Raw genomic sequence first — 23779 nt, 5'->3', positions numbered from 1 at the left:
CACAGATGTAGAGCATTGGCCTCAGAGTTCCGAGGAGCAGGGTTCAAATCCCAGCCACGTTGGTGTGGGGTTTGCATGTTCTCCCTGTACCACTTCTCCCGTTCTGTTTCACTGGAGCCTTTCTCAGCTGACATCGGGCGAATGACTACAACCAGGAGTGTTAGCCAGATAGTCACAAGGCACATATATACAGACACAGTGTCACACTGTCTCTGAGTGCGAAATGAACCTACAATGGCTGCACCACAATCAGATGAATCTCCCATGCCGTACCATCAGTGAATACACTTAGTCATTGCACCCAAAATATGATGATATGGGAATAAAATGTGACTTCCACTCGATAGATTTTTGACAACTGTTGGAATCAGTCCATTTGGTCAGATGAACATTTGTGAGTTGAAAGATTGCTGGAGCTGATGAGAGTGGCTAGCTAATAATTGTTGAAGCTCATTATGAAGGTTTTATGGGTTTCAAGGATTCAAGTTCTTGCTTTTTTGTACCTTTCTTTGTCCACTGGGCCAAAGGTATACCCCAAACAGTCCCAACAACATGGAAATCACAAGTGTAAACTTGTTTTTTTCATCTTTTTTATGTTTTTTATTTTTTATTTTGGGAGGTTGTAGGCTTTGAAAACCCCAATTCGAATGTCTATCTCCTTTAAAATCAAACTGTGGAGATACTAAAGAGCCATTTTCTCTCCACTTGTGGCAGTAGAAAATAGAGACCAATCAGAAAATGGCAGAATGGGCAATCATCAACAGTAGACTGAGAAATAGCCAATTAGGCCTGTTTGTCTGTGAGGACAAAGAAAGCAATATTGCCAAATGATTGCGCCAGCAATGAGCTACACAAACATGCTCAAATGATACCTTGCTTGTTGCCGACCAATGTTGTTTTTCCAGGAGTGTTAGATCTTGATTGCATCTGTGATGGCAAGTGAGAAGGTCTCATTATTACACCAAACGGGTCGCCATCTCAAAGGCAAAAAAAACCCCAAAACACAACAAAACCAAAAAAACCCCAGATTTTCTCGTTTTCATCAGTAGCTATTCAGTCACCAGCTCTTAAAGCAAACACACACAGACACGTGCATGGACGTACAAATGCACTAATTGTCCTTCGTCTCACAATATCATTTGAGATTTGCTCTTAATACCAGTCCCCTGAATTAATCAGTAAATTTGTAATTTGGGAAAGAGTGAACCTCTCCAGGGATCCTCTGAGAGCTTCCAGAATGATCCAGGGCTGAGCTGGTTAATTAACTGATTGTTTAGCAGGCTGGAAGCCAGAGGGAACGACAAAGCTCTCGAGCAAAACAGAATCCAGTAGGCCTCCAGAAAAAGTAAGGACAGAAAAAAATAAAAGGGGCAAGATAAATTGACAACTAATAAGATAATAAATAAAAACTAGGAGAAAATCTCTGCTTTCAATTTAATTGATGATGGAAAATCTCCTGAAAACGCCCCATTTAGACTGCACACTTTAGATTGCTTGATGAAGAAAACTAGTAATGCCAAAGACTTCTTTTTATTACTTTTTAATTTAATTTAATCTAAAGTGGAGCACAATACATACTGGCAAGCAAGTGGACTTCCAATTTGTTAAGATTTATTTTTCTTTCCCAGAGGAAATAACCAAACTCAAATGAATCCATTCCGGAAACAAAATGTTGTCACCATAAAATCAATATTAACTGTAGAGGGGGTGTCTCGAGTGCACCAATAGTTAAGCATTATTGAGTTTGAGTATGTGATATAAACATTTAATTACAGAAGTGACCACCACCTCTCCTTGGCCGTCACCTTATTGTGGTGGAAGGGTTTGTGTGTCCCAATGATCCGAGGACCCAAGTTGTCTGTGGCTTCACACCCCTGGCAGGGTCACCAATGGCAAAAAGATCTTTCGTGAGGAACCATACAAAGCACGAGTTTTAGACTTCTATGACGAAGAAAATAATTGGATGTAGGTCCTTTGCTCAAACGCAGATCACCGAGGGCCCCTCTGGAGCCAGGCCTGGAGGTGGGGCTCAAAGTATGTATTCATGTATTGATATCCATCCATCCAATTTCTGAAACACCCTAAACTGGTTGCCAGCCAATTGTAGGGCACATTGAAACAGATAACAGTCACACTCACAATCACACCTCAGGGCAATTTAGAGTCTCCATTTAATGGAAGACTTTGTCAAGACTATTAGGAATAGGAGCACACATTAAAAGTTAGTAGATGAGGGTTCAGTGTTTCTTTTAATGCCAGAGTTATCTGCAGATTTTACCGAGAAACATCTCTAAATTTGAAAAGTATTATCGAAATTCCTCTCTCGCTCAGACAATCCAATGAGTTGGGCTGAAAAACTGACAGCCAATCAGCGTTTGCCACACCTGCAGTGCTTCCTGTTCTGACCCCCCCATTGCTCGCTGATACATTTCACCGAAAACAGAACATCCACTTTTTGGCATTTTGTGGACGATTTATGTGAAAAATAATTACAGACAAGCAAAACAAAAATAGCATGATGTACAATGTTCAAGCCTATGCGTTTGAGCCCGAATACACACATCTAACACTTGACGTGTTATAGAGGGGGCGTGGCACTAACGACAAACAATAACAGTCCTATTATATGGACCGCGGAGATTTGATGCTTTTCTGAGGAGTTTCAATATAGAGATTGTACAGCAAGCGTGGCCAGACTTTTTTTCCCCCAAATTGTACTTTTCAATCATTCAGCCTCTCGTGAATGACCGGCGGGGTGGGTGGGCGGGGGGATCGCCATAAATAGTAACCAGGAAATGTGTGCTCAGAGGCAACAAAGCGAGTGTAACACAGAGTCGAGGCTCCGTGCTATTCCTACTCCCGCCATTGAGGAAACAAAACAAAAATAACAATGTACAATGTTCAAGTGTTTGACCCAGAATGCACACAGGCGGAAGTCGATGTGTCGGGAGGAGTGTGTTATAACAATAACAGTCCCATTATATGGACCGCGGAGATTTGATGCTTTTGTGAGGAGTTGGTTTCAATAGAGAGATTATGCAAGCAGGCGTGACCAGAGTTTTTTTTCCTTCCCCAAATTGTACTTTTCAAGCACTCCGTTTCTCGCATTCGACCGGGGATGGGGGTGGGGGGACGTTTGCATGCGCGCATCGCCGTATATAGTAACTGGGAAGTGTTGTGTGCTTACACGTATATATTCATCCATTCATTTTCTTAGCCGCACGATAGTCGCAGGAATGCTGGAGCAAATCCCAGCTGCCAATGGGCAGGAGGCAAGTTTACACACACGCAGACATGGGGAGAACATGCAAACTCCACACATGGAAGTCCGCGATTGATCGGCTACGCCTCATAATGTATGCTGTTGCTTAACCGTACCAGCACAAGAGGCTATTAACCAGTAATGATTAAATACGTGCAAATTTCTTCGCTGATGAATGAGCCTCAACTGTGACAGCCACAGCTTTATCCTGTCAGGTTGACCCCACGGGAGGTTAAAGAAGGACAAATTTGGGTGCGTTTTCTCAGTTTTGGTGCAGAACAAGTCGGCATCGTGGCTTAGCTAGAACGAATGGTCTGTAATGCTAAGCACCGGAGATGTCAGAGGCGGAGTCAAGGATGTTTCTTCCGCGTTTCGCTCAAAACGCTGGCACATATCCAGATTTTGCCTGGATTTCAAATATGTTCTTTATTTTCAATTTTTATTTTCAATTAATGTCCAAAATATATGTAATAATAATATTACTTCACATTGGAGGGTTTATTATGCATATGAATTTTGGGGAGAGTCTTCCTTTAATGCATGTTTCTGGGGGGATGTGGGAGGAAATTGGAGTGCCTGGAGAAAACCCACACAGGCATGGGGAGAACATGCAAACTCCACACAGGGGGAGGCCGGGATTTGAACTCTGGTCATCAGAATTCTGAGGCCAAAGCTCTACAGCTGCATCACCATGCTGCACCTCTCTCTCTCTCTCTCTCTCTCTCTCTCTCCTCTCTCTCCTCTCTCTCTCTCTCTCTCAGTCCCTCCATCCATCCATCCATCCATCCATCCATTTTCTTAGCTGCTTCTCCTCACAAAGGGTCACGGAAGTGCTGGAGCCAATTCCAGCTGTCAATGAGCAGGAGGCAGAGTACACCCAGAACTTGTTACCAGCCAATCGCAGGGCACATGTAGACAGACAACAGTTGCACTCACAATCACACTTAATGGCAATTTAGGGTCTCCAATTAATGCATGTTTTTGGGATGTGGGAGGAAACCAGAGTGCCTGGAGAAAACCCACGCAGGAACGTGAAGAACATGCAAACTCCAAACAGGCAGGGCCGGGATCGAACCCTGGACCTCAGAACCATGAGGCCAATGCTTTACAGCTGCACCACCATGCCTCTCTCTCTCTCTCTCCTTCTCTCTCTCTCTCTCTCTCTCTCTCTCTCTCTCTCTCTCTCTCTCTCACTCTCTCTCACTGGTTGCTTCCCCCTGTGGGCTAGGCTCACTGACATAGCCCCCTTACAGGCCCACCCTTCGTCAGTGTGCTGTCTCAGTCCTAGACAGACCGTGCGCAGGTGTCGTCTCCTCAGTGCACTTTGTGTCCAGAAGAGAAAGACATTGCATTCTGAATTCATGTCTCTTCAAGTTGCTCCTGCCAAGGAGCGCTACATGTACACCAGTTGAGTAACATGCATGTGACATGGTCTTCATTCACTAACAAGACACAATATTGGCTTTCATTGCTTGTGCTTCGACTACTAATAATAACAAAGTAACACAATAACACAGTTAGCAACTCAGGTTCTTACAGGTGTTTAGACATTATCAAACAAACAGCCATTTGGACCTACAATCACCCCAATGGCCAATTTAGAATCTCCAATTAATGCATTTTTCTATGATGTGGGAGGACATTATAATGTGTGGATAAAACCCACACAGGCATAGGAGAACATGCAAACTCCACACAGGCGGTGGCAGGTTGAGACCCCCAGTCCTCAGAACTGTGAGGCAGACGCTCTAACCAATCATCCACTGTGCCGCAATAAACATCAGAGTAATAAGAAATAAACAAATGAGCATAGGAAGCATATAAAACGTCACTGTTACACATTAAAACTATTGGAATACGAAAGGTTTACAGAACCACCATTATGCTAGAAAATGCAGTTGAACAAGACAGGTTAAAATAAAAAAGTAAGAAAGCATAAGCACAGACATTAATAATGGAAACAGAAGTTCCTGATATTGTCAAACTTCATTTATTGGGCCATCTTTAGCCCTGAGGTTTCCATTGTAACTATGCAAATTGTCAGAGGTCATAATGGACTTAGATCTTCTTGCTGGTTCTCTTGAGCACTACAGATCCAGCTGTGGAGATCTAGAGAGAGAAAGTAAATGAGTTAACCAGACATTTGAACCATCCATCCATCCATCCATCCATCCATCCATCCATCCATCCATCCATCCATCCATCCATCCATCCATCCATCCATCCATCCATCCATCCACTTTCTATACTTTTGTAGCCTATTCCAACTGAATACTTCTTCTTCTTTCCCTTTCAGCTTGTCCCTATAGGGGTCGCCACAGTGTGTCATCTTTTTCCATCTCAGCCTATCTTCTGCATCTTCCTCTCTAACCCCAACTGCCCTCATGTCTTCCCTCACCACATCCATAAACCTTCTCTTTGGTCTTCCTCTCGCTCTTTTGCCTGGGAGCTCCATCCTCAGCACCCTTCCACCAATATACTCACTCTCTCGCCTCTGAACATGTCCAAACCATCGAAGTCTGCTCTCTCGAATCCTGTCTCTAAAACATCCAACTTTGGCTGTCCCTCTAATGAGCTCATTTCTAATCCTGTCCAACCTGCTCACTCCGAGCGAGAACCTCAACATCTTCATTTCTGCTACCTCGAGTTCTGCTTCGTGTTGTTTCTTCAGTGCCACCGTCTCTAATCCGTACATCATGGCTGGCCTCACCACTGTTTTGTAAATTTTGCCCTTCATCCTAGCAGAGACTCTTCTGTCACATAACATTCCAGACACCTTCCGCCAGCTGTTCCAACATGCTTGGACTCCAACTGAATACATCGATGGAATATATAGAATCTTAACTTAACCTAACATACAGTACATAGTGGAGTTCCCAAAGAAAACATAATAACATGGTAGCAGAACTCCAGAGCTCTTGACATGGTACACTGTTCCACCCAAACATTATTTTAAAATTTGCATCTTGTAACTACACAGTCCATTTTATTGACCTTTTGAGAAAAAGTGTATTCACTCTCTAGCACTAATATGACCGTAAAGTCAACTGTACAATCTATGGAGAGCCGGTGTAAGAGTTGCATCAGAAACTGTCATTCAATGTTAGAGTTACAGAGATGTCAGTTTATCAATATTTTAATTATTATGGTTAACATTTACAATGCTCTAGAGCTTCACTACAACAATGACAGGCGGTTATACAATTTTTGCCTTTGTTTATTTTAGCAACCTTTCAGGAAAATTAAAATACCCGTTGTGTATAATGCCTATATAGAATAAGCATGACATTTTTTTAGAGAGATGTTAAGTAATTTTAAGTAGTTTCCTTGTTTATTTCTACATATATATTTAAAAGTCTAAAATAACAATCATCTCATGATATGAATAAGATGAGATGGGCATAATCACCTCAATGAGCTTTCCTCCGCTGACCTCAGAGGTGTGGTGGTAGTTGGGGAAGTTGACACTTAGCTTGCCTCCCTCCATGTGCACTGTGGCCTGGAAACATTTTCCTTATACTTATTTAATTGTCCCAACAACCAATGCACAAGCCTTTTCCATCCTACCTTGAACTTCTTTCCTCCGATGGTCTCCATGTCACATTCCTTGCCAACTGTAAATCTGTTGGTAACCTTGGCGTTTGTGGGATAGATCTGAGTCCAGGAGAAGTCGTTTCCATCTTGGGTCACCTCTGTGATCAGCTTGTAGTCACGGCCCTTCTCAATTATATCAGCAGGGATACCTGAAGAGGGAATGAGGGAGAATAGTGGTCAGGACTCAGGTTTGAGAAAGACATTTTGGTTGGCCATGAGTGTTCCAGCTTTACCAAGGAGCTTGCAAAACTCATCATAGCCCTCCTGGGTTTCAGTTTCCCATCGTCCAGCAAAGGCCATCTTGGAGGTGTTGTTTATGGAACTGCTGAGGCAAGCTGAGGGGAAAGTAAGGTACCGAGCTCAAGACGCTCTTTCTGTTTATATACTCTCAACTTCTCACCACCTCCCAATCATCTCTGAGAATGATGACTGTCGTCAGCTATCAAAGATGCAGAAATTTTTATGGAGGTAAATGCTGACAGCAGGGTGAGCTGCTGGTTTACCGTGAGGTCGATGAACTCTCCAGTAATGGCCTATGGTTACTGGCTGTATTTTTATGCTGTGGATTGTGACATCAGATAATTGTATTTATTTTAGTGTGGTGGGCATTTATTTGAAGTTGTTTCTTATCTCTACAATGGAAAATTGGTTGTATAAAAAGTTGATAATGCAAACCTTTTTGTACATACATAGAGACACTTTAAAGTCCTTTATGCAGTATCTCATTTACATTTTTCTGCCATTCATTTTGAAAAAAAACCCACACTATTTTCAATAACGTTAGTTCTAGCAAGTCTGCTTCACTTGCTTTGGATTTTTGGCTTGTACCATCTGTGTGTGTTGAGGGGTGACCAGTCCAGGGTGCAACCCACCTCTCACCCAAAGCCAGCTGTGATAGTCTCCATGACCTGAAAGCACCAAAAAGGAGAAGTGATATAGAATATCGATTCATGGAAAATGTTTATGAACATTATTGGCAGAAAAGGGGACTTCTTGACTCGAAGCCCCTGAGGCTTGCATTTGTGACAAACAGTTACTTTGTAAAGACATTTGCTGCAGTACTCAGATTTAACCACTCACACCCACTCACACTATGTCCATTTCAAAGAACAATAATTGTGGTTCTAAAGCATGAAAAGTCAGTGTGGCCTTGAAGCTCTTTATTGATACATAAAACTTCATGTTGGGCAACATCCTATAAAGACACACGGTATCTTTATCTCTCTCGCTGACTTTTCTGATCTCACACACACTCGAGCTGGAAGCCATCGCTCTAAAGTGCAGACAAGCAGATTTATACATGAAAAAACATCCACCTGAAATTTTCTATGAACAGATGAATGTTCTGGTGTTCTTTGGGTCATGACAGAGCTGTAACACTTAGATGTTAGATGTTGATGTTTTGCAAGGGTTTAAGATATTTACCTCTTGCATTGGTTAAAAACACCAATTCCATTTTAATTTCTTTTCAATATTGTTATTTTTTTTCCAAATATTCACTTTAGACCTACAGTGTATACAATATAAGACTTTGTTTATTCACCCTTTGAAGTTTAAGGGTCGAAACATTTTACTTTTGTCACGAACACATCATTGGATTGACTGAAGATACAGAAAAAAAAACCCCAACCAAAGCAAAACAAACAAAGAAATAAACAAAAACAAAAAGAGAAACAAGACTCAAAGTCTCTAGAAACAGCTGTTGGACAATGTAGAATGTCGAAGTGTTATACCAGACCAAAAGCCTACAGAGGAACCTCGAAGGGCACACTTTGATTTGTTCCTTTTAGAAAAAAAAAATCCTATAGGAAATATTTAAATGGATAAAATCCAATATTTTAACATTACTAACAAGTACACATGTGTAAAATAATTAGGTAGATTTCTCCTTGAGGGATCATTACTCAGCCTCTTATGTTGTAGTTGTACACTGATCTGATTTCTGGAAAGGAAGCATGAATTAAATTCCCATTGAGGGTGTGAATGTAATTATAAATGGTTTTCTGTACATACATATACAGTATGTGCCCTGTGCATGACAGGCAACCAGTCCTATATTGTGGTCTGGGATCAGCTCCAGATCCCTGCAGCCCTGAAAACAAAGTACCTACAGTGCCTCGTTAAAGTATTCAGCCCCCTTCAACTTTTTTTTACCTTACAGGCTTCAAACATAAAGATATAGAGTGAATAAAATAAGAACGCCCTGCTATATTGCAAGTTCTCCCACTTAGAAATCATGGAGGGGTCTGAAATTTTCATCGTAGGTGCATGTCCACTATGAGAGAGATAATCTAAAAAGAAAACTCCAGAAATCACAATGTATAATTTTTTTTAATGATTTATTTGTGATACAGCTGCAAATAAGTATTTGAACACCCGTCCATCAGCTTGAATTATAACCCTCAAAGACCTGTTAGTCCCCCTTTAAAAGACCACCTCCGCTCCATGTATTATCCTGAATCAGATGCACCTGTGTGAGGTCATAAGCTGCATAAAGACACCTGTCCACCCCATAGAATCAGTAAAACTAAAACTTGTAACATGCCCAAGAACAAAGATCTGTCCAAAGACACCAGAGACAAAATTGTTCTACTCCACACAGCTGGAAAGGGGCTATGGAGAAATTACCAAGCAGCTTGGTGAAAAAAGGTCCACTGTTGGAGCAATCATTAGAAAATGGAAGAAGCCAAACATGACGGTCAATCTCAATCGGAGTGGAGCCCCATACAAGATATCACCTAGTGGTGTCATGAATGAGACTCGAGGGCAGACCCAAATGCATGACTCGGGTGACGGGCAAGCAGTAAGGAGAAAGTCTTTATTTGTTCCAGCGTCGGTAACCGGGGAGTTAGTCAACACAAGCAGCAGGATCAGTAGCGACAGGCTTACAGGGTAGGTCAGGAGACAGGCGTTGGTCGGTACACGGGAGGTTGGAGTCAGGAATTTGGAAGTGCAGGAACGAGGCATGCAAGGCGACGATCTAGCGAAGACCATTCGTCCCCTGGGTCCCATAAGTACCAGGGTTAATCAGCGGAGATGAGGCGCAGGTGTGTGCCTCCTAATCATCGTCGCTCTGCTGGGACAGGCCCAGCCAGGGCTGGAACGGCAGGATCATGACAGTACCCCCCCCCCCCCCAACGGCCGGCTCCAGGCGGCTCAGGAGCTTCAGGATGGGCCGCAGCCAGGGCTGGAACGGCAGGGTGGGGTCTCAATGATCCTTAGAAAGGTGAGGAATCAGCCCAGGACTACATGACAGGACTTGGTCAATGACCTGAAAAGAGCTAGGGCCAACGTTTACAAGGTGACTGTTGGTAATACACGAAGACGTCATGGTTTGAAATCATGCATGGATGGAAGGTTCCCCTGGTTAAACCAGTACATGTCAAGGCCCGTCTTAAGTTTGCCAATGACCTTTTGGATAATACAGAGGAGTCATGGGAGAAAGTTTTGTGGTCAGATGAGACAAAAATAGAACTTTTTGGTCATAAATCCACAAAGTGTTTGAAGGATGACGAATGATGAGTTCCGTCCCAAGAACACCATCCCTACTTTGAAGCATGGGGGTGGTAGCATCATACTTTTGTGGTGCTTTTCTGCACATGGGACAGGACGACTGCACTGTATTAAGGAGATGATGACCGCGGCCATGTATTGTGAGACAACCTCTTTCCCTCAGTCGGAGCATTGAGGATGGGCCGTGGCTGGGTCTTTCAATATGACAATGACCCAAAGCACACAGCCAGGAAAAACAAGGAGTGGCTTTGTAAGAAGCATATCGAGGTTCTGGTGTGGCTTAGCCAATCTCCAGACTTAAACCCAATAGAATATCTTTGGAGGGAACTGAAACTACGTGTTTCTCAGCGACAGCTCAGAAACCTGTCTGATCCAGAGAAGATTTGTGTGGAGAAGTTGGCCAAAATCCCTCCTGCAGTGTGTGCCAACCTGGTGAACAACTACAGGTTACGTTTGACCTCTGTAATTGCAAACAAAGGCTACTGTACCAAATATTTACATTGGTAAATGTAGGTGTTCAAATATTTATTTGCAGCTGTATCACACAAATAAATCGTTAAAAAAATCATACATTGTGGTTTCTGGATTTTTCTTTTTAGATTATCTCTCTCATAGTGGACATGCACCTACGATGAAAATTTCAGCCCCCTCCATGATTTCTAAGTGGGAGAACTTGCAATATAGCAGTGTGTTCAAATACTTATTTTCTTCACTGTAAATATTCATGTTTTTGTCAAGAATCAACAATAAGTGGGACACAATTGTGAAGTGGAATGAAATTTATTGAACATTTTATACTTTTTAACAAATGAAAACCTGCAAAGTGGTGCGTGCAATATTATTCGGCCCCTTTACTTTTGGTGCAGTAAACTCACTCCAGAAGTTCAGTGAGGATCTATGAATGATCCAATGTTGACTGAAGATGATAATCCACCTGTGTGTAATCAAGTCTCGGTATAAATCCACCTGCTCTGTGATTGTCTCAGTGTTCTCTTTAAAGTGCAGAGAGCATCATGAAGACCAAGAAACACATCAGGGAGGTCCGAGATATTGTTGTGAAGTTGTTTTAACACGATTTTGGATTCAAAAAGATCTCCTAAGCTTTAAACATCTCAAGGAGCACTGTGCAAGCAATCATATTGAAATCGAAGGAGTATCAGACCACTGCAAATCTACCAAGACCCAGCCATCCCTCTAAACTTTGACCTCGAACAAAGAGGAGATTGATCAGAGATGCAGCCATGATCACTCTGGATGAACTTGTCCGCCATTATGGCCCCAGCACCATCGTGTTTCTGCTTAGCTCATGCATTTTCCTTATCTGTGTTTGTGCGCTGGGAGTTTATTGGCCCTTTTTGCCCTCCTTTTTCCAAATTATGGCTCCAAAGAAGAAAGCTTTTTTTGACCATGGAACCGAAGCTTATTGTCGTTAATTTTTTTTTTAAAAAACAGAGAAAGAATTAACACCGATGGACATGATGGACATCAAGACTTGGGCTTCAGTCAGATGACCGTGGCGATTATTATTACGGACAAAGCCCGTATTTTAGCATGAATGGTTTCGTCCTTGTGAGGGATACAATGATCACGAAGCAACTTTTTTGTGAAGAAAAAAACCCCAAAGCAACGTTCTATGATCATCGCCGAAATTACTTACATTAATTACATTATGGATCGAGGATCAGAATCAACGTAGGGTTAATATCAGGCCCATGTTCATCAAGGGAAAAGGCACGGTGTATTTTCCCAACTTTGAAAGAGCAGAAAGCAGAAGACGCCGAGGAGGAATTTGCAGCGAGCAACGGCTACCTGCACTTGCTTACTTAGCAGTAATTGAGCACAGCCTCCCTTTATTCTTCACCAACCTCCCTTCTCTAATAGTAAATGAAGCATCTTGTATTTTTTTCTTTAATGTATTTTAGTTTTTTATGTGAAGTACCAACACCCATCCATTTCTGAGCCCCTTATCCTCACAAGGGTCATGGGAATGATGAAGCCAACGCCAACTTCAGTCGAAATTGAGTCGCTAATGTGGGAACAGATCTCAGTCGTACCACCCTAAACAGATTTGACATTGGAAGTAACTAAAGAGTGGTTCAGGTCAAAGTGCAGATCAACTACCAACGTGAACAAAAGAAACATGGAAAGAGCAAGTTTAGCAAATTAAAATTACTTCACCTCGATGACCCCAATCCCAGCGATAGGAGAGCCTGCCTCAGAGACCCCAGACTGTGCTTCCTCATGAGAAGGCATGTCTGCAGAATTAAGGAGGACTGCGAAGCATTCTACCCATGAACTCACAACATCCATAGTCGAGGGGAGCGGCACCCCATCTCCACTAGGCACAGTGTTGATGGTGCACAGCTTGTAACATCAGAGATGTCGCATGGTGGACCAGAATTTCTTCAAAGCCATCCCAAAGTCGTTCTCCATGGCCTCACCAAACTCCTTCCACACTTGATTTTTGGTTCAGTGACCACCAAAGCCACATTCCGCTTGACCAGCCTGTACCCATCAACTCCTTCATGAGTCCCAAAGGCCAAAAAGGTCTGATAGGACACATTCTTCAGCTTGAAAGCATCCCTCATAATTAGTGTCCACCAAGAGGTTCAGAGATAACTGCCATGGAAGGCACCAATCACATTGTGGCCACAGCTCCAGCCAGCCGCCTCGGCAATGGAGGGATGGAACAATGGACTCAATGTCCCCCAGGACCTGGGTAAAGTTCTGCTGGAGGTGGGAATTGAAGCTTTTTTTCAAATGTTCCCAACAGACCCTCACGATACGTTTGGGACCTGCCTTCTTAGTTCTCTGAGCAACAATGGAGTACAAATAGGTAATAATCTTACCAATGCCTGGACATTGGGAATAAGACTGAAAAATACACTTTATTTATGTATTCATTTAAGTTCTTTTAGCAATAACTGTGCCTTGATTGAAAATGTTTTTATCTGAGTTACTTTACCTCATATTTAAGATGTTCTTCTATTTTATTTTATTTTATTTTATTGGTTCAAGCACCTTGTGGAGAAGCGCCATTATCTCTTTGTATGCGCAATAATATAATGACAATAAAGGCTTTTGATTTTATTTCATTTGAACCAGTCAGTCACAGGGGACATATTGACACCATCACTGAGCAGGAATTGATCCCACACTGCCTGCATCAAAGTGTACCACTACACCATCAGTGACCCAAGTTAAATTATAATTGTACTGAAATAAATGTTTAAAATAACATTTATTTAAAAACAAAACATTGATTTCAGTACAGTTATTACTTAACTTATTCAAAGATTAAATGCAAATATATTGTCCTGAAAAACGTCTCCTTGTCTGCTTGACTCATGCAAGCTTTCAGTCTAGATATGTTCTTCAGTCTAGATATGTTCTTCAGCAGATGGTAAAAAGCAGAATTAGTAATTGATTGGCGATGACTGGTGGAAGTCAGATCGGAATCTATCAGAAGACTAAGGTTTCGGACTTGGTTGTTGGTTTTTTGAATATAATGAGTGCAGTAATTTACTAACAACAATCCTCTTTATTTTATTGCCAAAAAGCAATTATCACAGTTTTGTTGTGGTTAAATTGAAGAAAATTTGGGGTCATTCGCTTTCGACAGTGACACAACACATGACTTGAACTGTAGTCATTTGGGACATTTACACAAGAGTAGCATAGCGGACTGTCGGGGGAAGATGCCAGTCTCACGTGGCAGGCCCAAACGTATTGTGAGGGTCTGCTGGGACCAGCTGGCAGAATCCCCTGTCAGAAGGAATTTCAACTGCCACCTCCGAAAGAACTTTGCTCACGTCCCAGAGGAGGCGGGGGCATTGAATCCGAGTGGACGATGTTTCGTCCCTCCATTCCTGAGACAGCCGGCCAGAGCTGTGGCCGTAAGGTGGTCGGTGCCTCTCGTGGTGGGAACCCACGTACACATTGGTGGACACCAACAGTGAGGGATGCTGTCAAGCTGAAGAAGGAGTCCTATCGGGGATTTCTGGCCTTCCAAGGCAGCCGATAGGTATTGGCTGGCCAAGTGGAATGCAGCTTCGGTGGTCGCTGAGGCAAAAACCTGGGCATGGGAGGAGTTCGGATAGTTCATGGAGAATGATTTCAGGACGGCTTCGAGGAAATTCTGGTCCACTGTCCGGCATCTCAAGAGGGGGAAGCAGTGCACCGTCAACACTGTGTATAGTGGGGCGGGGCGCTGCTGACCTCAACTCAGGATGTTGTGAGTCGGTAGGGAGAATACTTCGACGACCTCCTCAATTCCAGCAACATGCCTTCCCACAAGGAAGCTGAGTCTGGGGGCTCTGAGGCGGGCTTTTCTAGCTCTGGGGTTGAGGTCACTGAGGTGGTTAAAAAGCTCCTTGGTGGCAGGGCCCCCGGGGTAAATGAGATTCGCCCGGAGTTCCTATAGGCTTTGGATGCTGTGGGGCTGTCCTGGTTAACACACCTCTGCAAAATCGCGTCGAAATCGGGGACAGTGCCTCTGAATTGGCAGACTGGGGTGGTGGTCCTTTCAAGAAGGGTGATCAGAGGGTCTGCTCCAACTATAGAAGGATCACACTCCTCACCCTCCCAGGTAAGGTCTACTCAGGGGTACTGGAGAGGAGGGTCCGTCGAGAAGTCGAGTCTCGGATTCCGGAGGAGCAATGTGGTTTTTGTCCTGGCCATGGAACAGTGGACCAGCTCTACACCCTCGGCAGGATCCTCGAGGGTGCATGGGAGTTCGCCCAACCAGTCTACATGTGTTTTGTGGACTTGGAGAAGGCATTCGACCTTGTCCCTCGGGGAGTCCTGTGGGGGGTTCTTCGGGATTATGGGGTGCCGAATCGCCTGATATAAGCTGTTTGGTTCCTGTACAACCGCTGTCAGACTTTGGTCCGCATTGCCGTTAATAACTCAGACTTGTTTCCAGTGAGAGTAGGACTGCGCCAAGGCTGCCCTTTGTCACCGATTTTGTTCATAACTTTTATCGACAGAATCTCTAGGTGCAGCCGAGGCGTAGAGGGTGTCCAGTTTGGTGGCCTCAGCATCGCATCTCTGCTCTTTGGAGTTAATGTGGTTAGGTTGGCTTCATCAAGCCCTGATCTCCAGCTCTCTCTGGCGCAATTCGCAGTAAGCGGCTGGGATGAGAACCAGCACCTTCAAATCCAAGACTATGGTCCTCAGTCGGAAAAGGGTGGCATGTCCTCTCCAAGTTGGGGATGAGATCCTTCCCTAAGTGGAGGAGTTCAAGTATCTTGGGGTCGTGTTCACGAGTGAGGGAAGAATGGAGCGGGAGATCGACAGATGGATCGGTGCAGCGTCTGCAGTTATGCGGACTTTGTATCAGTCCGTTATGGTAATGAGGGAGCTAAGTCGAAAGGCGAGGCTCTCAATTTACCAGTCTACATTCCTACCCTCACCTATGGGCATGAGCTGTGGGTCATGACCGAAAGAACAAGATCCCGGATACAAGCGGCTGAAATTAGTTTCCTCGCAGGGTGTCCGGGCTCTCCCTTAGAGATAGGGTGAGAAGCTCGGTCATCCGGGAGGAGCTCAGTGTTGAGCCGCTACTCCTCCGCATTGAGAGGAGCCAGATGAGGTGGCTGGGGCATCTGATTCGGATGCTTCCCGGACGCCTCCCTGGTGAGTCGTTCCGGGCATGTCCCACCGGAAAGAGACCCCGAGGACGACCCAGGACATGCTGGAGAGGCTATATCTTTTGGCTGGCTTGGGAAGGCCTCGGGACCCACTGGAAGAGCTGGAAGAAGTGGCTGGGGAAAGGGAAGTCTGGGTATCCCTGTTGAAGCTACTTCACCCGCGACCCGACCCGGAAAAGCGGTAGATAATGGATGGATGGATAGCATTTACAGGCTGAATAAGAGGGGTCCAAGAACTGACCCTGGAGGAACCCGTTGGTCATTCCCATTCGTTTAGGTTAAACACTTCCAGTATTTACAGGGTAACGCCTTTCCTCCAGGTAATACCTGAACCACTTAAAGAACATTCCATTTAGTCCTACCCATGTTTCTGACTGGTTCAGCCTTATATTATCTTCTATTGTATCAAAAGCCAGACTGAGATATAATATATGAGATACCTGTGTCTCTTGCTTGCTAACATGGAAGCGTCCATTGTTCTATTTTTTAGAAGAGGCTTCAGGGCAGTTACTTTAAGAGCTTTGGGTAAGTTACCTAATTGAAGTGATCAGTTGATTATTTGCTGGAAATCAGCAAGCACAGACTTCGCAATAGCTTAGCTTTGCAATAGTTTTGCCTGGGTGGCTTCAGATATAGTATCATTTTTATCATTTTGATGATTCTTGCTGATATTTAAACTGATGCATTGTATTTTTTCAATATAAACATAAGCAAATTCATTACATTTATCACCTTAGGAGTTCTGTATCTATCTGATTCGGGGGTGTTTTAAGCTTTTCAACCACAGCATACAGTCTGCAAATATTGTTGAAGTTCTTACTGATGATTTCAGAAAACTATTGCTATCTAGCCCCAATTAACTTGGTTGAAATTACAAAGAGTTTGTCTGTAGAAGTCGTTGTCAATTTGGAGTTTTGTTCTGCTTTGCTACACTTTGATTGCTACACTTTGATTTACAGGTCAATATCATTCATTATTGTTCTCCTCCACTGTGTTCTAGGTCAACTCAAGATTGTCGTGGTTTTATTGGTGTAACAGCATTCATGACATTTGAGATTTTTCAGGTGAAAGTTCATTATCTTTCAAAGTTCATCTAAAAGTTCATCAATAATGCCAGCATTCACAGTTTGTGGCACAGTGACAGTCTCTATAAACGTAGTGGCAGCACTCTCATTTACGTACCTTTTCTTAGACATACAGGTTATCTAACTTCTGAAAGATACTACAATTCAAAGAATACACAAAAATGGTCAGAAATGGGCATATCCTTCATGTCGCTTGGAATGTTAATTTTCTGAATGTCTTAATTTTAAAATGTTTAGGAAGTTTATGTTCTACTACGTTTAAAAAGTTAAATTTTATCTCACTTCTTCTATCTCTTATTCTTCTATTTCACTTTTACCACACTTTATCTCACTTCATTTTGTTGCCCACAGGTGATTAGATATCTGATATGCTTGATTGCATTTGATTTACAGTATTTTGTATTTAGTTTGATGATTATTTAGCCGACTACTGTCAATATAAAATAATAATATAATACTGATAGACCAACCAAGACAACTATCATGTAGTTAGACTAGCATCTGTGCTCATGTTAACTTTCAACAGTCTTGTGCAGTGCTGTTATAAGCTTTGATAGGCAGTAAAATAAAAAAGGATAAGAGTAGCTGAAACACCAACAACTGTGTCACAGATGGGAAAGCCAAGCAAAATTTGCTTTATTATTAAGGATTAATGCTGGCTGAATAAGAATGACAAACCATGAAATTTATGTTATCAGAATCAGCTTTACTGACCAAATGTGTAAAAACACACCCAAGGAAATTTTTCCCCGGCAGACGGTGCTGCCCTGGTACGACATACAGAACAAAGACCAACAAAGCAGCAAGAACAAAGAACAAGAGACATTTCGATTTATATTAATTATTGCTTATTGTCATGATCCTGCCTTCCAGTTCTGGCTGGACGTGGCCAGCACACCGGCGCTGATTAGGAGGCGCACACCTGCGCCTCATCTTGACTGATTATACTCGGTATTTATAGGACTCTGGGGACAACTGGTCTTCGCCAGATCGTTGCCTTTCATGCCTCGTTCCCGCACTTGCGTACTCTTGACACCAACCTCCCGTGTACCGACCAACACCTGTCTCCCGACCTACCCCGTAAGCCTACCGTTACTGATCCTGCTGCTTGTTTGGACTGACTCCGTGGTAACTGACGCTGGAACAAATAAAGGCTTATTCCCCACTGCTTACCTGTCACCTGAGTCGTGCATTTGGTTCTGCCCTCGAGTCTCGTTCTTGACACTTATAAAAGTGGTGCAAGATATAAAACCTTCTTCGTTTAGAACAGGTATAAGATAAGTGTGTGAATGCTCCACATTGTGGAAAACCTGTACAGAGTACCCATTCACACTTCCCGTAATAGACCAGTGCAATGACAGCGCATTGACAGTTGTGCAAAGGGAGCAGGTTAAAGTGATGAATCGTGCGATAGTCTATAAAATAAATTACTAATACTGTTATTGATTGGACCAGCAGAATGTGAGTGTCCCAACAATAGCACAAGACAGAAATTAGTAAATTTGCTGATTAAGAATGTAATGACTTAATTGCCAGAGGGAAAAAACTGTCTGAATGCCTGCTAGTTTTGACTTTCATTGCTCTGTAGCGCTTTCCCAACAGAACGAGCTGGAAGAGCTGGTGGCCAGGATGTGGAGGAACCAAAAGAATCCTGCCTGCGCTGGACCTAGTTCGCATTGGGTGTAAGTCTTCAGCTGTTCAGCTGTCTTGATTGTTCGTTGCAGTCGGAGTTTGTCCCTTTTTTGCAGCCGCTCCAAACCAAACTGTGATGGAGCTGCACAGTACTGATTGGATGACCGCTGTGTAGAACTGTCTCAGTAGCTCCTTTGCTGGGGTTTTTTGAGGATGAAGTTGACGTTCGTCTCCCACCTCAGGCCCTTTGAGACAGTAATTCCCAAGAACTTGAAGGTCTCGACAGTTGCCACAAGCCAGTTGGACAGCGTCAAAGGCAACTGTGGTGAATGTTGCCTCCTAAAGTCCACAATCATTTCTACAGTGTTTAGAGTGTTCAACGCCAGATTGTGTTGGCCACACCAAAGCTCCAGTCTCGCCACTTCCTGTCGATATGCAGACTCTTCACCGTCTTTGTTGAGGCCGGTGACCATGGTGTCATCTGCAAACTTCAGGAGTTTGACAGTCAGATGCCACGAGGTGCGGTCATTAGTGTAGAGTGAGAAGAGCACAGGTGAGAGAACACAACCTTGGGGTACTCCGGTGCTGATGGTGTGTGTGGATGAGGTGGTGTCCCCCAGCCTCACCTGTTGTGTCCTGCCCATCAGGAAGTTGTAGATCTACTGGGAGAGGGCAGCAGAGATGTCGAGCTGAAGAAGTTTGGAAGAGAGGAGTTCAGGGATGATGGTGATGAACGCAGAACTGAAGTCCACGAACAGGATCCTCGCATAGGTACCCTTGCTGTCGAGATGTTCAAGGATAAAGTACAGACCCATTTTGACTGCATCATCCCCAGACCTGTTAGCTTGATGGGCAAACTGCAGTGGGTCGAGCTGGGGACCTCTGACGCTCTTGAGGTGGCCCAGCACAAGGTGTGCAAAGGACTTCATGACCACAGATGTCAAGTCAACAGGCCTGTAGTCATCTGCTGATTTTTTGGGGACTAGTATAATGGTGGAGCGTTTGAAGCCGGCTGGTACTTCACACAGTTCTAGAGAGCTGTTGAAGATCTTTGCGAAGACAGGAGCAAGTTGGTCTACGCAGACTTTGAGGCAGGGGCACTGGGTCCGGTGCGTTGTTGATCTTTTGTTGTTTGAAGATCTGTCTAACGTCCCCTTCATGTATGCTAAACGGTGGAGAGGAAGGTGGAGTGGAAGGTGGTGCGGCTTGTGCTGCGGCTTGGTGGGTTCATAGTATGGAAGTGTCTATTTTGAATCTGGAGTAAAAGGTATTTAGGTTGTCGGCTAGCCCGCTCTTGTTTTCTACCGGGGGTGTATGTCGCTTGTAGTTAGTTAACGAATGTAGACCGTGCCAAACTGTTTTGGAGTCATTAGCGTCGAGGTGTTTTTCCAGTTTGACTCTTTGCAATGTTAATTTCTTTAGTCAGCTGATTTCGAGTGCGATTGGAGAGGGCCCCGTTCCCACTACGATATGCAATCTCTTTGGCCTGGGGGAGTTGCCTAAGTCTGGCTGAAAACCACGGTTTGTTGTTATTGAACATGTGAAAGGACTTTGTTAGAATACACACCTCACAGAATCTGACGTACACGGTAACAATATCCGTGTATTCATTTAGGCTGCCCGCTGAAATTTCAATCACGCTCCAGTCTGTACAGTCAAATCTGCTTTGAAGTTTTAATTTGGCCTCGTTGGTCCAATTTTTAACTGATTTTACTAAAGGCTTCGCACATTTAAGTACTTGCCTGTATTCAGAACAAAGAACAACAAAGTAACAAGAACAAAGAACAAGAGACATTTCTGTTTATAGGAACTATTCCTTATAAGAGCCACGGATGTGCAAGATGTTAAGTCTTCTTCATTTAGAACAGGTAAGAGATAAGAGTGTGTCAATGCCCCACATTGTGTTAAGCTTGTTCAGAGTGCCCTTACCAACTTGCGGTTCCCGTTATAGACCAGTGCAATGACAATTGTACAAATGGAGCAGTGTAAAGTGACGAATCGTGCGATAGTCTACAAAATATAATACTAATATTGACTGGACCATCAGGATGTGAGGGTGTGTCCCAACAATGGCACATTGATATTTTATAAGCCTTAGGGCGTCAAAAAAAATGAATGAAAATGTGAAAAATCCATCCATCCAATCATTTTCTATTTTAATTGCCTCTTTTCCTCACTCGGGTCAAAGGCATGCCAGAGCCTATCCCAGCTATCTCATTTAATCATAGAAAAATCAAATGTGAAGAAAGAGGGAACAAAGATGTTTGTGGTGAGATAGGTTTGATTTAGGTTCTTTCTTTTTTTAGGTTTTATGCTTCTTTTTTTCAACTCCAAAATGAGTAGGTCGATAAACGTGATACTCTAGCCTACTCTTTAATTCTTTCAAGCTCAAAGCAAATCATACATTTCACATGAATAGTGAACAAAGTCCAGTTGTTGAAATTATAATCATTTAGTTACTCTTTAAAAGTACTGCTCCGTTCAAACATTTTCTCTACTAGGCAATCAGTAACTCAAATGTGTAAGCTGTAACTGAGCGTCCAATCACATGCTGATGAAGTCACGCTGTACTTGCCACTCTGCTCCCCTCTCCTCTTTGATGAGTTACAGCTATGTGCAAAGTTGGGGAGAAAATAATGGTGGTAGAGTGATGAGGAGAAGACAAGAATGTGAACAACATGAACAAAAGATGGGAAGAGAGAAGGAAGAAAAGATTCTCAAGAAAGATACATGTAGATTCTTTTTATCTCCAGCTCTAAAGGGCTGGATTGTGATGGAGGAATTGAAAGGAGGGATGCCTTGATATGCAAATGTATCTGCTGCTAATCAAAGCAATAAGATTAGCCTTCCAAATTGAGAAGAAAGGCTCCATTATCTAGGCCGTGTGTCATGTTTAATAACGTGGAACGGCATGGTAATTCACCAGCGATGCAACTGGAGCCTTCTAGTGTGTGCATGCATATGTGTGAGGGTAGGAGACGTGTGTGCTTATGTGTGTGTACTGTACACTAACTGTTTTTTGCGTAAAAGTAAGAGACAAAAGATAAAACACGGTAAAATGTGTCCAAGCGCACAACTGTGCACCCGTGGCGGCTTTGTGTGGGTGTGACTTTGTTAAAGTTTTATGCTCGGCTGCAATACAAAGAGATGTCAGCAGGGATTACAGTATTATATTGTATGAACTTAGTTACACAATTAATGTAGTCTTTTTCCGTCTCTCTCTCTCTCTCTCTCTCTCTCTCTCTCAACCCACGCAAGTATATGTCTGTATTTTGATGGCTGCATCTTAAAAAACCGGGGAAAAAAATTTAAAGCACTGCAGGCATTATTTCAAGTAACTCTGAACAGGAAACAGGAACAGGAAATGAAATAAATGACTAAAATTAAATAATTATAATAATAATTATTATAATTATATATTATAATTATAATAATTATTATAATTAAATAATTAAATAAAGGGAATAAAATTCAAGTAAATCAGAACAGGTACATTTCAAATAAAAATCATTTTGTTTACCTTTGAGTAACATCTTCCAACTGCACATTAAGACTTTAAGTCTGTAACATTGCTAAATGCTCATTTAGCGCTCCACCGGGAACAGTCATTTGCTCTTTGTTGGTTTGTCAGTAATGTAGGGCTGTTCTAGGCTCTGAGTTTGGTCACCTTGCAAGTTATTGTCACTGGAACTGCTTGAAAGATTTGCGTTTCTTTTGGAAGTGTTGCTTCATTCCCACTTTCCATTGAAGCCACAGTCTCACAATACATAAGACACGATAGTTTTGAGCCAGCTTCCTGAAATACAAATACGTGCTGCAAACTTCGAAACATGCAATGCCGCTATCATCTGCTCGTGTTCATGACTTTTGTAAAACTCACTAGTAAACAGTTTGACTCATGATGATTATGTTATCACAACAGCGACTAGCGTAATGCTGCCTGTGGCTCGTACACAGCGACCTGTGACCCTGGGCCCACATGAGATCACGACTCGGTTCCGTCCTGGACCGCAGTCCACCCTACGTATGTCTACTATAGGTCCTTTTATTTATCAGGCAGTGATGGTATGGTCCGATACTTCGTTGACTTGGGTTCAGTTTCCACTCAATGGTGGTGTGAATGTAATGGGTAGCAGTTGTTTGCTTTTATGTGCCCTCTAGTGACTGACAACCAGTCTCGATTCTTAGGTTATCCTTAGCCGCTTATTCTCACACGTGTCGTGGGATTGCTGGAGCCTATCCCAGCAATCTTAGGGGAGGAGGCGGCATACACCCTGAACCGGCCGCCCGCCAATCGCAGGGCACATGGTGACAGACAACGGTCGCATTCACAATCACACCTCGGGGCACTTTAGAGTCTCCAATGAATGCATGTTTTTGGGATGTGAGAGGAAACCAGAGTGCCTAGAGAAAACCCACACAGGCATGGGGAGAACATGCAAACTCCACACAAGGAGGGCTGGGATTGATCCCCGGTCCTCCAAACTGTGAGGCCAATGCTCTACGGCTGCGCCACCATGTCTCCTAGTAAAATCATAGTTACAGTAAAAATTTTAATAAAAATAAAGTCAGCCATGAATAAATAATCAAATTGAAATGGCAATAATTACATTAAATATGAGGAGCTGTCTATAACTTTATTTATTCATCATGAAGAAAGGCAATATATGCATTTCTTCATTAATTTCTAACATGTCTGTTTTTCTCAACATCGGCTGCCCATCAATGTTCTCGGTCATGTGTGTCAACCTCGTAAAATTCAGTATTCTGTGCTTTTAACCTTTTTTTTTTTTACAGCTTGCTTAACTAGAATGTCATCACAGAAGTGTTGATCTCAAACTCCTTTGTTCAGAGGTCCAAAATGGTGATGGTGTCTGGGAGACTGATGGTGTCAGATCAGATTCAGCGGACCGGAGTTCAAATCCTAGCCTAGCCTGTTTGGAGTTTGCATGTTCTCCCCGTGCTTGCGTGGGTTTTCTCAGGCCAGACTCCCACATCCCAAAAACATTAAACATCATTTGGACACTTTAAATTGCCCCTTA

At 43.1% G+C, this 23779-nt stretch overlaps 1 protein-coding gene and 1 long non-coding RNA gene across 2 annotated transcripts in view; one reads left to right on the top strand and one right to left on the bottom strand.

The window, feature by feature from the left end:
- The window catches only part of LOC133511520 (uncharacterized), a 59976-nt gene extending 41824 nt beyond the window's left edge, over positions 1 to 18152 (top strand). The window contains exon 5 of the long non-coding RNA XR_009797930.1: positions 17021 to 18152. This is a non-coding gene — a long non-coding RNA (uncharacterized LOC133511520). The remainder of the gene's footprint in view (positions 1 to 17020) is intronic.
- On the bottom strand, positions 5237 to 7245 carry LOC133510960 (gastrotropin-like). Its single transcript, XM_061839492.1, has 4 exons — positions 7090 to 7245; positions 6830 to 7005; positions 6672 to 6761; positions 5237 to 5371 (listed from the first exon to the last, which is right to left on the bottom strand). The coding sequence occupies exons 1-4, from the start codon at positions 7154 to 7156 to the stop codon at positions 5321 to 5323; spliced, it is 384 nt and encodes a 127-aa protein (XP_061695476.1). The 5' UTR covers positions 7157 to 7245; the 3' UTR covers positions 5237 to 5320.
- Positions 18153 to 23779: the final 5627 nt, after the last annotated feature.

Source organism: Syngnathoides biaculeatus, chromosome 13, assembly GCF_019802595.1.
Source record: "Syngnathoides biaculeatus isolate LvHL_M chromosome 13, ASM1980259v1, whole genome shotgun sequence".
Classification (NCBI taxonomy): Eukaryota; Metazoa; Chordata; class Actinopteri; order Syngnathiformes; family Syngnathidae; genus Syngnathoides; species Syngnathoides biaculeatus.
The sequence above is the reverse complement of the archived record's forward strand: the minus strand, read 5'-3'. Positions and strand labels throughout refer to the sequence as shown.

What these genes read in the sequence shown, in the direction of transcription:
- LOC133510960 (XM_061839492.1), bottom strand. Translation starts at nt 7,156, where the DNA reads ATGGCCTTTGCTGGACGATGGGAAACTGAAACCCAGGAGGGCTATGAT. An exon ending in TGAGTTTTGCAAGCTCCTTG is followed by an intron (nt 7,006 to 7,089) that starts GTAAAGCTGGAA and finishes TTCCCTCTTCAG; the next exon opens with GTATCCCTGCTGATATAATT. An exon ending in TCGGAGGAAAGAAGTTCAAG is followed by an intron (nt 6,762 to 6,829) that starts GTAGGATGGAAA and finishes AAATGTTTCCAG; the next exon opens with GCCACAGTGCACATGGAGGG.